This window comes from Uloborus diversus, chromosome 5 (genome assembly GCF_026930045.1).
Source record: "Uloborus diversus isolate 005 chromosome 5, Udiv.v.3.1, whole genome shotgun sequence".
NCBI lineage: Eukaryota > Metazoa > Arthropoda > Arachnida > Araneae > Uloboridae > Uloborus > Uloborus diversus.
In genome coordinates, this window is record NC_072735.1 from 47,461,624 (window position 1) to 47,478,664 (window position 17,041).

Here is a 17,041-nt window from a genome sequence, read left to right on the forward strand (position 1 = left end):
GCAGTGGCGGCTCGTGCCTTGAAAAAGTGAGGGGACCAGATCATGGGTGCACTCGCACCCCCTCCCCCCCCCCCCCCCCCCCCCGGTTTAAAAAAAATTCATTTTTTTAAATATTTAAACATTCTTTTTTTGTTAAATGAATAAAATTAAATTCATATTAGCAACTAGATTAAAATCGTAATGAAGTAATAACTTTTAAGGTATATTCAAAACTAATATAAGAAAAATTCTAAAAATAATGATTTCTTCTCCAAATTGTCGTTATAGTACGCTAATTACTTGAAGACAAAGAGTCAAGAAAGGAGCAAACGGTCTAATTTTGTGCAAAGGAAGGCTTCTTCCTTTACTGTATGTTGTTTATTTTACATAGCCTGAATCGCGTAAGAACATTCAAGCTACGTAAAATAAACAGCATGCAGGCAGGGTAACGGTCTCTGCGAATCCTGCTGTAAATATTGAGGTTCAATGCGTTGGACAACGTATAATCTGCACCTCATTAATTTTTACACTTTTTAACAGATAATCGGCGGATTATATGCAGGATAATACCGTACAATCCATTTTTTTATTTCAAGCACGCACGCACAAAAAAAGGAAAATAAATCAAAAATTATAAATTATTGTCTTCTAAAAAAAGTGAGGGAGCTCGGGTCCCCTCTGGCCCCTCCCACGAGCCGCCACTACCTTCCGGCATGGTTATGAAGTAACTTTTCAAAACTTAATTCTTTAAAAAAAGTTGGCAATAATGTACACAGTTAATAGAAACATTCAATGAATTTGAGTACTGCAAAAGCACTCATTTTCACCTACATAATTTTCATGAAAATGAAGATATCGGTGATATTGCAAGCTCAAAATTAAGTGAATTTTATATGAACAAAGTAAATAATGACAGGAAGAATGTTTCGTGAAGCGTATATTTTCGCGATTAGGTAAGGGCTCGCCCAAATTATGAAAACTATAACCTCGCGAAAATAAGTGCTTTTACAGTATAGGGGAGGGTGGCCCAATGCAGGTAGGTTTTTCGAAGAACGCTCGAAAGTTGTAGTTTTTGAATTTTTATCGCAACAATTTTGGTTTTATTTCCTAGGAGGATTCTTGAACTTCAAAATAAAAAGTGATTTTTGTACTATTTCAAACTCTATATTTATTTCTTATCAAACATTACAAATACTTACCCGCTTTGTCCTACCAGGAGGCCCAAAGCAGGTAAGCTTAACTAATTGGGATTTGGTACATTTGCCGATCAAATAAGAAGTTATAAATAATCAAAATAATTGACTAGCTACCTGTCATTATAAAAAAAATATATTAAAAAGTTGTACTTATCTAATTTAAAGTCAGCACATTTGTTTGTAAAACATAAAGAAATAATTGATTGTCATCCTAAAAAATAACTTTTTCAAGTTTTACTTATCTTGTTGAAATAGAAAATTTAAATAAGCACATGTGTCAAGAAATTATAAATAAATATATGATTAAATCTTATATCCACATTGCCCGACCCGCTTTGTCCAAAGGCACGTTTTTTATTTCAATAATTATAACTTTAAATTTAAAAAAGGAACAAATCAAATGACTATCGCAGTTTGTAGGTGTACGGTGTCAGAATAACGTAGGGGACACCGGGGCAAGATGACTATGCTAACACTTTTTGTTGTTTATTAATTTATTTTTAAGGATAATAAAATTTCCTTTACATGAGCTGTTAGAGTGGTTCTTTGTAGTATTAAATATAGTACCATTAAATTTTTCAAATGAAATAAATGAAGGGCATTTTTATTTTTTCATAACCTTAACAAATCGTCATCTTTCCCCAGTACTGGGACAAGATGACTTTGGGCTCGGGGCAAGATGACAACACTGAAAAAGGTTGAACACTATTTTTTTTATTCGTCTTCATTGCCATAAAGGAAGACAATTAAATGACATTTATTCATGGTAATAGGCAGTATATAAACTAAGTTACTCATAAATACTAAAGATAAAAAATCTATTCTTCTTGTATCTTTAGCAGAGCTTATTTACACATGCATAAAAGTTATAACGTAGCAGCAATAAATAATCAGAGCTTCAGAACTACTACAAATATGACAATTTCACCGTCCTTATACTATTGATGAACGAACAGCCGATAGGAGAGTCAGTAGTATCCAGTTAATGATGTTTCCTAGTGAAAAACGCAAAAATTAAGACATTCGTCATCGTACCCGGCTCGTCATCTTGCCCCAATTCTCCTACTATTATTGACAATTAAAAAATATGCTGGTCTTCCACTAATCACAAGTTATGAAACATATTTTTTTTAGAAATGTTTTTTTTTTTCTGGGACTGATTAAAACTCGAAGGTGTTCGGGTAAACCCGACATATGAATGCATCGCCGCTTCCACACCATGGAGAGGAGGGGGGCATACGAAGACATACCCGCTTTGGGCCACCCTACCCTACTGTTTGGAAGATATTTTAAAGTTGCTCCAAGTGCTCTTCAATTATTGTAAAATTCTATGTGATATTATAAATCAGTGGCGTCCCATCTACTGCTCGCGGAGCATCTGTGGTTCGCGATGCTAATCCATGCAGCCGTTACCGTCGCAACAGAAAGCCCAAGAACTGAATTGGTTGCTAAGCAGTACGTCACCAAGTTTAGGCAACTTTATTTTCACTTAACATGCATATTCCAGCTTATTTTATGATGAAGCTCGATAGCATATGCCAAACAAAGTTATTTCTGAAGGATTTGGAGTGTATTTAAAACATTAAAAGTCAGTTGTGATATTTTTTGTCATATAACATTCTGTCATAATCATGAAAGTAACTTTTCTTAAGCACTAAATGAGAATCCAGGTAGTTGCCGGATTAGTTGACTATGAAATATAGCGGTATAATGCTTTGACAGCACAACAAGTTGAAATTTACTGCATAGTACAATTCAGCTTTTCTTAGTGGAATTAAAATATTTATACACGGACAATGCTCGTCTAATTGAAAATTTCTTTTCTTGTTGGTAAAAGATGCACTTTATTTTAAAATTTAACCAACTGATTCAAAAGTTAAATAAAGAAACTAGCTAAACTTATACATTTTCCAAAACTCGTATCCGAAATTTTCGCTATGAGATGAAGTTCATGGATTACCTGTTTAAAGAAAATGAAATATTTGAAGCATTTAGAGTAATAAATTAACAAACTGTAATTTTTATCAAACCGAAAATATAATCTATGATTATGGTAGAGTTTTCAAAAGTTTGCTACTTATCTGACGTATTGTCTCGCCAACAATTAATCTCACCAAAAACTTGCTACCGGCGTTTTAGGAAAATCCGCTTGTAGACTTATTTTCTTTCCTTCTCTCTTTGTGTGTGTTTGTGTGTGTTTTCTTCAAAAGTTACACTTTGGTTTTAATCAAGCATTTTTGCAAACAAAATATTTTGGCTTGATTTCAAATTTTCTGAACTTGCGCTAGTAATTTAAAGCACGATTTTCGGCATGATTTTAAATGCCGGAAAACAATGTTAAAACATTTATTTATGTAAAATAATCGGTCAACTAAACAAATGAAGTCGTAATATAAATTTTAAAAGTGCATAATTGAGCGTGTTTTTGTATAATTTTAAAAGCCACCAAATTTGGGTTACTCATTTTGGAAAACTTTGAGATAGAGATTTTTGACGCAATTTCATGATCGCGATTACATTCTCTGCTTTCAACGAAAATTTTGGTTTTGACAAAATTTTAACTGCGCTTGACCCTTTTTTTTTTTTGGCTCTGAAAGGTTTTTGAAGGTTTGATTTGTAAAAAAGAAAAAATTCCCATTTAAACAATTTCCAAGAAACTTGGTAAAGTTTTAAATTACACCAACAATCAACAATATCGGAAATCTGCCATTTTTACTGTAATGGTTGGTTGGTAATTGGGTTGTCTTAATAGGCTATGCTGCGCCAAACAATTGTTAGTTGAAAGTGGTGCACTATACCATTAGGTTTAGTGTTAATGCATAGAGTAGACAACTTAAATTCGATATTACCGAACAATTAATGGCTAGTCAAAGAAACTTAGATCCAAAAATCTAGTACAAATTGCGCTTTTGTAAAACTTTCAGGCATGAGTAAAACCTTACTCATTAAAAAAATTAAGTTAGAATAACTCTCTCTAAAAATAATTATAAATATCCATATATTAATATGTATAGAAAACTTTAAAGTATTTTCTTGCAGTCTTTGTGATCTGTAACGGATCGTGGATGCTGACTATCTCGTCATTTGCCCTGCTCTTTCCAAACGCTCTCTTGCGGACCGTTACTGGGAGGTCAGGGGCCTTTTGGATTCATAGACTTTTGCTACACATGCTTTTTTATTATTTTATATTTTTGTATCTTTGTCCACTTGTTTACATCCTTAATCCAACTGTACTTTTGTATCTGCAGTTGTCATAAAATCTTGCCATTAGAAATAAAAAAAATAAAAAAAATGATACATTTTCAATTATTTATCTTTTTTTTTCAATTCAATAAAATCAACTTATTTCTCAACAATGAAAAGTTTAATCAAAACGTGCCAATATTAAGCGCCAACATAATCCGGTTGCCTAGATTGAGTGACGTCATTTTTCAGCGCTTGGGCTTTGTGTTGCGACGGCATCGATGCAGCCCGTTAGGTTCATTTCTTATGGATAAAAAAAAATAATCAGGAACTTTCCAAAAGGAAACGAATACTTCGCATACCACAATCATTACTAATACCGAATACTTCCTCTAAAATTCTGAGTGGTTTTAAGTTGCATTCACGAACCTGGGAATTTATTGTATGTTTTTCTCAATGCTTTCATTAGTTCAGGCTTTGCACTTAATAAAGAGATTTTCTATAGACTGTGAAGGAAAACATCTCCGATTGCACTAGTCAACAAAAAATAACTTTTTGTCTGCATCCTGGTTTTAAATAGTCAATTCCTACTAATTTTGGATCGAGAAAAACTAATATGGTAGTTGATTTGTTTTATTAACTCTTGTTTTCAAGATACATGAAAGCCCACTGGAGAAAAATGCACAGCAACAACACATTGATTTGAAGGTTAAGTTAAAAAGGAGAAAAACATCCTGCACAATTAATGTATTAAATAAGTCTTGTTTTATTAAGCAATGTTTAATTTTTACGAAAGCAGAGGTTATTTTTGGCCTATTGGTGCTAACGCTTCATTTTTTATTGATTTTTGTATGCTAAAGAAAAACCATTACTAGTAATAGTTCAGCAGCATTTGGTGAGCATTAACTCAGCCCGTTGACTCTGATATATGCGATCCATTGAAAAGCTATCTTGGTGAAAACTTTCCTCATGCTCATCGCTTATAGTTTCACAGTTTTGAAGCAAGATATCTCGGATGATGTGAACAAAATAGAGTTTAAGAGACATACCATTTATCAATGGTTACAAAACTTACGTAGGGATTTTTTTCACCGTTTTTAGTTCTCGTCTTCTCTGCTGCTTAGAAACACTTGTAATACAAGTTTAAAGGCTTCTTAGGTGTTTTTTTTTTTTTTTTTTTTCAGAAACAGTGATTTTTAAAATTGCGCGTATTTGAAGGGCAGTTAAAAATTTTCTCCTTAAACTTAACTTCAATATATCTTGGAAATCCCCCCTCTAAGATATTGGAAAACCATCTTTGTTCACAACTTTCACGAAGTTCTTCTATATTCTCAACAGAATGAGCATGGGTGAAAACAGAAATGGGCGAATCTACTAGAGGATCATTTTGGGCTTTTCTCTTCCCAAAACTCAAAGAGAAGTCTATTCTTGAAGTAAATTTCGGTTTTATGTTGCAAGATGTTCTAGCCAGGGGTCGAAGTTTAAAAGATAGTTAGTCCCATGGGGGGGGGGGGGAGGGAGGTTCTTTAATCCTTCAGGAAAAAAAAAGCATTAGTGAGATTTCACTATACTAGTTGTATCTGTATCTTGAAAACTAAAGCTAATCTCAACTTTTCATGGTGATTTTCCTGTTTATCGAGGCAAAATGCTACAGAAACTGTTATTTTTGAACCGGATGCATTTTTGGTATGGACTAGTGTTACTTGTAGCAGGCTTAATCCATTTAGACACACGCTATTTTTTTCAGTAGGTAGGGAGAGAAGGATATGTTGGAACATGAGGCAGGTAGAAACATTTGAAATGGTACTAGTTTAAAAAAAAAAGTAGATAATTCTGGCAATACTTAATTGGTGTGTTTTAAGAACAACTGTTATCTATGTATCTTTCAGGACTCTCGGCCAGTGGTGCCCAACCAACGGCCCGCGAATCACAATTGGAGAATGAAGTTAATCCACGTGACCCGTTCACTGTTACGAATCAAAATCTAAGTTCCAGAAAAATGATTTGACAGAAAGTTACTCAAAATGATAGGATATACTCTGACCGCGAACAAATGACCCTTGTCAAACATTTGAGAAAACGAGTCCATTTTTTAAAATAGATAGAGAAGGAAGAAAGGATGCGTACCATATTTTGGAATTTAGCAACATTTTGGCGATAAGAAAAAAATGTATTCCTATACTTAGACCTGTCGCAGTAAAAGCTGCATTGAGTTGGCGAAATGTAAAAATGACAAGCTTTGCATTCTTTATTGCAATCCCACTCTCGCCATTTTTAATTTAAATTAATTACAGGAGGCGTTGTTGTCTCTAACCAATGGCTGCTGAAAGAAGTAAAATCGAGACCCAAACACGAATCGAAAACTATATTCCAGAAAATTATAAAACAACATGACGAAAAGTTACCCAAAAAGATAAGAAATACTCTGACCGCGAACAAATGGCCCTTGTCAATCATTTGAGAAAACAAGTCCATTCTTTAAAACAGGTAAAGAAGGAAGAAAGGATGCGTACCATATTTTCGAGTTTAGCAACATTTTGGCGGTAAGAAAAAAAAAGTTCTATACTTAGATACGTCGCAATAACAACTGCATTGAGTTGGCGAAAATGAAAAAAGGACAAGCTTTGCATTCTTTATTGCAACCCTACTCTCGCCATTTTTAATTGCAATTAATTACAGGAGGCGCTGTTGTTTCCAGTCAGTGGCTGCTGAAAGAAGTAAAACCGAGACCCACCCACTTAAGTAGTGTGTGACCTGTCCAATGAGACATCTGTCTTGACCGAAGAAAATTAAAATCTTTTCCTTCTTTAGCTTATTTCTTAAATTTCAAGTTGACGTATTCGAACTCTTGAGCCAATGACACATTTCCAAAATTCCATTCTCTAACTTTTCTTTCCGTATTGCCCCTTCACGAAAATGGACAATTCTGAAACAGGGCAGGGCCAAGGGTCAACTCTTCGCGGTCATACTCTACCAGTCAAATCATTAATTTTTAAATAGTTAATAATTATTTTTTTCTTATTTTTGGATGAATCTACAATAGTTTAAAAGTATTCCGCATTATACCAATGAATGCAATCAACCCATTTTATCCACTGTCCTATTTTATGGACAGTTAAAGGTTTAATCAATCTTTAAACATAACATTCTTCTCAAATTTAAGAAAAAATAAATAAATTTGGATAAAACGGGATAAACTAATAAAATATGACAGAGACAGTTTAAAATAAGGAAATGGTTACTCAACGTTGACTTTAGCTAAATCTATTTGTCGAGGTACTTTTCTGTCACTTCAAATAGGGCTTGTTTTCCAATAGGAACATTTCAATCTCAATTAAATTTTTTTTAGCCTACTTTCTCAGTAAAGGTCAGCGAAAGAAGTAAACACCATGAAAAATGGCTTAATGCATCCTAAAAAAAAAGTCGAAAATAAATAAAATAATTCGATAAATATCTAAAAATTAAAAGTTGGAAAGTAATGTATTGAGATGGGGGAAAATGTCTGTCGGTCTGCATGGCCCCTCCCCTCTCCTAATAATTTTGAGTGAATAGTTCGATTCGAACCAACTTTTTTTTGTTCGCAAGATCTTGTCGAGAACAACTCACTCCCGTATTTCCTTTTTGATTCGAACAATTTTTCGTTCAATTTTCAACAGTTCAAAAAAACTTAACACTAGCACCTACGGAGAAATTCAAGGCAAATATAAATCCCGCAATTAGAGAAAAATAGTGTTACAAAACGTATGCCAAAATCTGTTACAAAACAGATGCTGGCATACGAGAAAGTAGGTTTGTTTGGTTCTGGTAGAACTTCTTGCTAATTATTTCGGGATGGAACAGAAACTGAAAGATATGCATTGTTATGAAAAAAAATGTAAAATGTTATATCTTACCGGAATATAAGCTTGCATCTCCTGCCGATAGCCGAAACTGCTGCTCCATATATCTGGGAAGCATCATAAAATGACCTATACCTCCATGAATGCTAGTAACTGTGTTCAACCAGAGAAAAATACACAGAAAATTTGTTCCCAATCGTTTTAACGCAGAAAAAAATCCTGCAAATTATTAAAACAAAAGTCATTTTTACTTACTGATAAAAAGTGGTAAAATAGGTTTCAACTTGATGATATTTTTGAAACATGCTTTAGAATAACTCTTTTATAAAATGAAGAAAAAATCCGGAAACACCAATTAAAAACTTCAATGACTTGCAGTATTACCATGACGTTTTCTAAAAAATCTGGGCACACCAATTAAAAATTTCAGTGACTTGCAGTAATACCATAACTTTTTCTAACAAATTCGGAAACACTTTTTAAAAATTTCAACGACGTGCAGTGTTACCATAAATTTTTATACAAAATCCGGAAACACCAATAAAAATGTCAATGTGTTGCAGTATTAACCATAACTTTTTCTCAAGAACTTAAATTTAGAGCTAATAGATGTTTTTTTTTTTTTTTTTTTTTTTTTTTTTTTTTTTTTTTGAGGCTTTTTTTACTCACTGGAGTTTATTTTCTATGTTTATATACTCCATTTATTAAAAATATATTCAGAGAGTATGCATTATTCCATAGAATAACTTGATCCGCGCATTAGAAAAGCGAATATTTTAAAACCCTATTGATGTTGAAATTTAAAAGCAATTGGAAGTATCTACTGAAGCCTAGATTCAGTTAAAACTTTTATACCATAAATTGTATATCATTTTATGAAAAATAAGGGATTTTTAACAATAAATATGTCACGGATGAAAGAAAAAAACTCGTTTAAATGTCTGAAAATAAAGTTCCTTAAACTTAAGCTGATAAATGCAAAATGTGTTTGGAATATATATATATATATATATATATATATATATGTTATTTAATTGTAATTTGCGGTTAATATTTCAATTTATACTGTGCAAAATGCATGCTCGTTCTAAAGAAAGAAAACGAAACTGGAAGAAGATGTCTTCGTCCATTACCTAAAGATAAGTCTTTCAAAAAAGAGATTAGATAGCTCCGATTGTTTTTTCGTTTTGTTTTAATGAAGAATGAACGAAAACAAAAATATGCTTATTAATATTCCCATCCGCTTTGCAAATAATCCCCACGTTTTATCTCAAATGGAAGACATTCCCTTTTGTTTTATTTTAGTAGGTTTTTTGTTTGTAAGAAACTGAGGCGGTTTTTTTTTATGACAAACCAATGTAACTTGAAATTTTATTTTTCTATTTTTTATGAGCTATTAAATTACTGTTTTTGTACATAATATCGAGATGATGCTAGAGTTCAGACAACCCTCGTAACGACGCGACGTAGCAGTCCTAACTATGTGAATATGATCTGCGTAGTCTTCACAATGCAGCCAGGTTAGGCTTCCCCAAACCAAGAGGAGTTTCTTTCCACATCACGTGATGATATGCGTACCCCTCCTTATTTTGAAAAACTTTACCCCGAATGACAATTATCATTTTCAAAGTCATTTTTGACTCGCGAAGCCTTTAATATTTGGTTAGTGAATATGATGCAAATACGACTACAGGGTACAAAAATCAACCTGAATTAGAGCAATTAAACTACTTTGTAAATTCATTCACTTTAATTTCTGTAGCAAAATTAAGATTTAAAAAAATTACCTAATAAATGGGACTTAAAACTTTGTCCTTCTATTTTTTCTTGAAAAACTATTTTTTTCCCTGGAAGTTGTTTTGGGAAGAAAAGCATAGGAATAGTAAATATAAAAAGCAAAGTTCCTTGCACAATGAATCCCAACCACCATGCTCCAATCCAACGTGGGTCTTCTGGTCCATATCCGGGATCAGCTGCAAGAACGAAAAATGCAAACTTATACTTATAATGTACATGATACCATTTGTCAGGTTTACCTTTCCAAGTGTCATTCTGAAAAACAACTTTCAAAAGCATAAATAAGACTAAGCTGTTAATATAATTAAGGCGTCTGGCTTTTTAGTTCTATTAAAGTATAATTTGATGCCAAAACATTTGCGATTACTACGATTTGTAATTAAAAAACATGAAAAAAATAATTTGAGAACTACAGGGAGTCTCAAAAGAAAGTTCACAATTAAAAAATGGATTTAAAAGGAGTTTATTGAAAAAATGTTTATCACATATTAAAATACATTGTTTTGCAATTTATTTCTTAAAAATGACGGCCAAATGTAAACCATTGCGCTTACGGCATTCATTTAATCGAGCACTAAAATTGCCCATGACGGCTCGGTAGGTATTCTCCGTGATGGCTGCCATTTCGTGACGGATATTTCCTTTTAATTGTGACAGGGAAGTCGGTTTGTTGGCGGCGTAAACTTTAGATTTGACTTAACAGCACAGAAAAAAGTTCATAGATTTTAAATCGGGACTGCGTGGAGGCCAAATTATGTCACCTCTCCTGGAGATCAATTTGTCAGGAAAAGTTGCACGAACTCGTGGCAGAGACCTGCTGGACGTGTGTGAAGTTGCTCCGTCCTACTGGAACCATGTGTTTTGGTTATAACCAGGAAAGTTTTGCCGTTCAGGCACGAAGAAGTCGTCTAACATCTCCACATAACACACGGAATTCACTGTAACTGTGCGTCCCATTTCATCTTCAAAAACGTAAGGGCCGATAATTCCTCGCGCCGACTTCGCAGCCCATAGGGTGACTTTAGGCGAATTTAGGGGTTTTTGATGTCTGTGTTTTGGATTGCTTGCACTTCAGTAGCGGCACTTTTGCTTGTTTACATGTCCATTGAGATGAAAATGAGCTTCATCTGAAAACAAGGTGTTGGTAAATGTTGGAAAGTGCTCAATCATCTGGTTTACGAAGTCAAGCCCCTTACCAGCATCCTGAGGCTTCAATTCTCGCACCAACTGAATTTTGTAGGGGGTCTTTGTGTAAAATGCGGAATATTGATGATCTATGAGCGTTTAAACTAACAGCACGCTTCCGAATCGAAAGGTTTGGGTCGTCACGAACAGACTGAGTAACACTGTCTACATTTTCGACCGTTCTCGAAGACCTTGGGCGCCCGGATTTTGGGTTTTCAAGTGTTGAACCGGTCACTTCAAACTTCTAGACCCATTTCCCAATGACTAGAGTGCTGGGCGCATCATTTAAGTGACGAAAATTTCGAATATTGCAGAATTTTCTACGCGCTACAGTCGCCGAATTACCGTTTTTGTAAAACTCACGTACGCACAACGCACAGTCCGCTCCTGCGAAAAGCTCCATAGCAACTAAATTCCCAAGAGCCAGGCTACCGATTGACCTACTTCTTGCTCTCTCGGAATAGTTGCGCCTGCGCAATAAGCAAAACAAATGTGAACTTTCTTTTGAAACACCCTGTATATGGAGCAAAATAATTTACCTCTTGTACAACCAGATGAATGTTATGTATTAATATAATGTATGCCATGTATCATATGTTTTAGAATTGTGTTTCTATTAGTGTGTACTCTGTAAGAATTCAAAGTTGTTCATTGCAAAAATATTGTATTTTGTTTTATGTAAATAAGTTTCCATAGACTCATTCCAAATCGGTATATCCAAGCAAATTGGAAAGTACAGGGGTCTTTGGGATACTAATGCTAATGTACAACTTAGGGCTCGACCGATGGCATTTTTTGGCCGATGGGCCGATGCCGATTGTTGGCCGATTGTTCAAAGATGGCCGATTGTTTTCCTCCAAATGGCCGATTGCCGATGTACGATGGCCGATGCGTTGGCCGATGGCAAAAAAAAAAAAAAAAAAAAAAAAAATCTAACAGAAATAAATTAATAAGATTGTCAGGGATTTAAAGGATCATTGATTCATTTCACTTTAGTTCCTTGCTCCGAATTAGGAATTTTAATCACAAAAAAAAAAAAAAAAAAAAGATTTCGACCTAAATTTCTATTTTACGATCACCCAATTTAAACTTCATGAGTTTTTTCGACACATCTGTACATGCATATGTACCTAAGAACATATAGATGACCAATATATCCATTTTGAACGCCTCCTAGTTAATTATAGCAAATTCTCTTGTGATGTCTTTATGCGCGTAAACTTGCGTCACTCAAAAACTTTATGAAATAGTAAGTTGAAAACTCATACGTATGTAGTATGATCTAAAAGTTCGAGGACAAGTTGTATAAAACCTTACCCTGAATAGTTCACATCACCGAAGTACATCTATCTACAAAATAGTCACCTTGAACGACTATGCACTTCTGCCAACGTTCGTATAGCATTTAGAAGGACTCCTAGAAGACATTTATCGCTAACTCCTGTAAGGCCTCTTGCGCTGCTGCTTTAACTTCATCGTGGGGAAGAAGTCGACTTTCATGTTGAAGATGCACGGTTCGATTGGTCAATGCTCTGATATGACAAATAAATAACATAACGTTTCGTCGGACTTAGCTCCGTGTGACTTTTACCTGTTCCCAGCAAAAAAAAAACATTTGCATGGACGCCGCTTTCTTCTGTCAGGACAAGATAAAGCTGCATCACAGAAGGTAGCAAAAAAATGGCTTCCAGGAGTGTTTCCCAAAGTTATATGAACACTGGCAGAAGTACATGGTCCCTCAAGGTGACTTTTTGAAGGTGGATATGCTTCGGTAATGTGAATTATTCTAGGTAAGTTTTTATACAGATTGTCCCCCGAATTTCTGGATCGCACTACGTATAATCTGTATAGGGTATTAGCTATGCTTCTCCTTTTTTGACTGCTGTGTGATGGAAGACAAAGAACAACAGCCAAAAAAAAAAAGGAAGAAAATCAAAGAGACTATTTAATAACCAATTGATTCGTTTTTTTTTTTAATTGAACATATAATTAAGATTTCAGTAATAGTGTAATGTATGGATTTAGGTACACTAAACATAGTTAAAATACATTAAATTATGTTGTTTAATCATTCAAAAAAAATTAAGAATAGAACTATGAAACCGTCAAGAAATTACGCAATTAAAGTGAAAAGATTGCACGTAGTTATTTTTTAGTCATCAAATTGTTTGATGGGTAACAGATAAAGTACAATATTAAATCATAACAGGAATATTTTTATACTTATTTAAAATTTATGAACAGAAAAGTTTGCATTTTTCATAAAAGCTATAACAATGACATAAATTTTGAGGAATAAAGAAATAACCATGAAAAGAGCGAGGTTCTTAAAACGCAGCCACAATAAATAAACTCAATATTTACACCAAGTTAATAACTGAATACATATACTACTTGATCTGATGTTTGCACACGTAATATTGAACAATTTGATTGTTTAATCTTCTATGAAGCATTACAAACAAGTTCAAATTAAATTTTTCAATTTAACAATAATTTTCTGAAATTTAAAAAATTGCATAATAGAAAATACATGAAACTTTTCTATAACATATTATAAAAAATATGATGAAAACGAAAATAACTTATTCATTGATTTTATATAAATACATAAAAATAGTTACTTACAACAGAAAAAGAAATCGATCACTATTAATGATGCAAAAAAGATGGCTCATTAAGAAATATAGGTGAAACAAGTATAAGAAATACCTAAAATGACATTTCTTGACCAAAATAAATATTCGCTAAATCTTTAATAAATGCTTGAAACGACGAGGGTGGGTTGGGGGGGGGGGGGTCACCCTCTGATTTTGGAGTAACTCACAACGTTAAACTTCGGCCCCAAGTTCGGCCTCATTTTTTTAGTATAGAACTGCTACCACTAACGCCTCGGAAGAGTTTCTGAATCTACTTTAGCACTTCTGAAAAAAAATTCAAAAAGCCCTTTGATTTCCGAATTATGTCACCCTTCAAATATTTAATCAATTTCTTACATTAATACTCTAAATTCTTCCTAAAATATAGATAAAGTCTGAAAAAAAATCTCTAATTTCATGAATGGTGTTAGTTTTAAACAACACAGAAGTACAACTAGAGTTTAATTTCAGAAATTGGGGGAGTGGGAGAAGGGGCACGCAAGTGTTCTCGGAAATACAAAAAATAGTCGTAAAAAATAGAGTTCAAAATAATCATTAACATTGAGCAGAAAAACCCTTTTAAAACTTTTCACCCGAGTTTGTTTTGACGTGCAGTGCAATAACTTCCTTTACTTTGTATTGAAAAGTGAAAAGTAAAACAACAAAGGTCCTTTTTTTTTTTTTTTTTTCAAAAACATCGGTCAATTCCATCGGCTTTTCGATGTTTTTAAGGCCGATGGGCCGATGTTTCCTGCAAGTTAGCATCGGCCGCCGATGCCGATGGCTAAATTGTTGAACCATCGGCGCCGATGCATCGGCCTGGCCGATGCATCGGTCGAGTCCTAGTACAACTTAATGCACGATTTATAATTTTCAAAATGTGCAAAAAAAGGGCATAGTTAATATTATGTGACTCTATTAAGTAGGGAGAAACCTAACCTGGCAGCGTCATAATGATGTGATCAGGATCTGTGTAGCCTTCACATTGCTATCAGGTTAGGTTTAAACCAACTATAATTATTTCTTATGGCCCTTTCATATAAATGTACACTATACATGACGATTATTGTTACACATTATTTGATTTCAAAATACATTTTATCATCCTAATTGTTCTTGCTGGTTCATTTTCTATATTGCTCATTTGTGCGGTTCGTATCAGCGAAAAAATTATAATTAAATAAGTCTTTTATTTTATTTATTATTAATTTAAATTTTTTAATTTTTCATATTCTTTGATTTTAAACGGAATAAGTTACATAATTGTACCAATTAGCTAAAATTCACACTTTCGCTACCGAACATTTCTGCGCTGTAATCAAGAAATCGTATAACTACCAAAGGCGCCCATATAGGGGGGCAAGGTGGGGCTCAAGCCCCCCCCCCCCCCTTTTGATTGAGAACTTCCTTGCTTTAGTACTTTTTTCTTCGCAAAAATGAAGAAAAAAAGATCTTCTCCAGCCTGCAGTGAATAAGTTATTAAAAATATCAAATTTTAATAACCCTTATCTGTATTGACATCGGTTTCTGCGGGGAAAATATCCTGCTAAACCATGGATGAAATATCTGAGCCCCCCCCCTTAAAATTTTGCATATGGGCGCCCATGATAACTACTTATTAACTTAATACTTTTTAGTGTGAATTAAGGTTATAGAAATATAACGTTCAGACGTTTAAAAAAAATATGTATTTTTTTATTTCGTTTGAACCTGTTGAAGCCTTTATTCTAAACGAACAAATACGTTTATAATAAATAAAAGTAACCTGAGAATCCTTGTAGGACACAACATTTTACAATACATGCATTATTGTACATTTTGTTTAAAAAAATATCCATTCTTTCAAAAATCGTAGTTGTTAGGCTATTTCATTACTAATGATTAAATGAAGAACATTGTAATCTTAATCTATCAATCTTAAGTAATTAGTAGAATTTTTATTTCATTCGTAAAACTTCGAATCATTTAAAATTTACTAAAAAATGCTTTGGACTAATAAAAAAGATAAAATGAAAGAACAACCTAAATAAAACACAATTTATTTTAAAAAGAAAAACGCTATAACGTAAATTAAGGACATACTGTTAAACATAAATACTTCAACGTAATTGAAGTGCTAATAATCGAAAAAGTTTTACAACATAAGTCGAGCACATATTTTCAAGGAAGATCTATACAGTTTTACAGTGGTTGCCGCTTATATGAATCACGTTTGTTCTAAATATTTTGATTCCACAAAGCGACTGATTCAATAAAGCGGCAAATTCAATGAAGCAGGATTTCGTTTTGTTTTTGATGATTTGATTCAATAAACTGCTTGATTCAATAAATAAGTGATTCAGTGAACCGGCGTCCACAAAAAGTTGAATTTTGCGTAGTTTTCTCATTTGATTCACAATTAAACTTAGTTTTCTTTTTTTTTTCATTAAACTGTTTTAATGAAGTTTTCTGTGAGGGTTGTTCAAGCTATAGTTAAAACAAAATGTTAAAAACTAACATTTTTAAAAAATATATTTAACTAACGCTTCTACGTTGAAATATTCAAATCAAAATTCACAATGTTCTCCATCATTTTTCTTTAACGTTTCAAATATTATTGTATAATAATGCAATGTAAATTGCAAGTTTATGATTGGTAAGATATTTCTATGATTTAAATAACGCACCCAAAGAAGTTTTCGAAGAGGAAAACTATGGAAATAATCCACTGGAATTTATCTTAAAACATATGTAACTAGTTTAAATCGTTATTGAAAATATTTTTACATCAATTCATTACAGAACATAATTTGAGTTTTCTTTTACATTTTTTTTTCATTACTTTTAACACAAGATGATTCTATACGTCTATACGTTCTCTTCTAAAATGATTCGGAAAATACTTACCCAGTGGATTTTCATAGTATTTAAGACAAATAGAAGACAGGAGAAATCCAGATATAGGTCCGAGAATTCGTAGTCCTTGAGTGACAGCTGATATGGAAAGAAATTCATAATACATTACACACGTAGAAACATTTTAAGTAAAAAAGGGTTCAGTTAAAAGTAGTGATGTGCCGGGTCGTCAAAAATATAGATCCGCGGATACGGATCCGGATCCGGATCATTAGTGTCAAGATCCGCGGATACGGATACGGATACGGATCTCATTTTTTTTTCCCCCCAATTCAACTATCCAAGTGTTTAATGTGTTACGGAAGGTATTTCTGTCGGAATAATCACA

At 33.3% G+C, this 17,041-nt stretch overlaps 1 protein-coding gene across 1 annotated transcript in view; it reads right to left on the reverse strand.

The window, feature by feature from the left end:
- Nucleotides 1-17,041, reverse strand: part of LOC129222903 (solute carrier organic anion transporter family member 74D-like) — a 36,660-nt gene that overhangs the window by 17,033 nt on the left and 2,586 nt on the right. The window contains exons 2-4 of the mRNA XM_054857464.1: nucleotides 16,705-16,791; nucleotides 9,985-10,170; nucleotides 8,252-8,416 (exon numbers count right to left, since the gene is read on the reverse strand). Of these exons, the coding sequence (XP_054713439.1) occupies nucleotides 8,252-8,416; nucleotides 9,985-10,170; nucleotides 16,705-16,791 (438 nt within the window). The remainder of the gene's footprint in view (nucleotides 1-8,251; nucleotides 8,417-9,984; nucleotides 10,171-16,704; nucleotides 16,792-17,041) is intronic.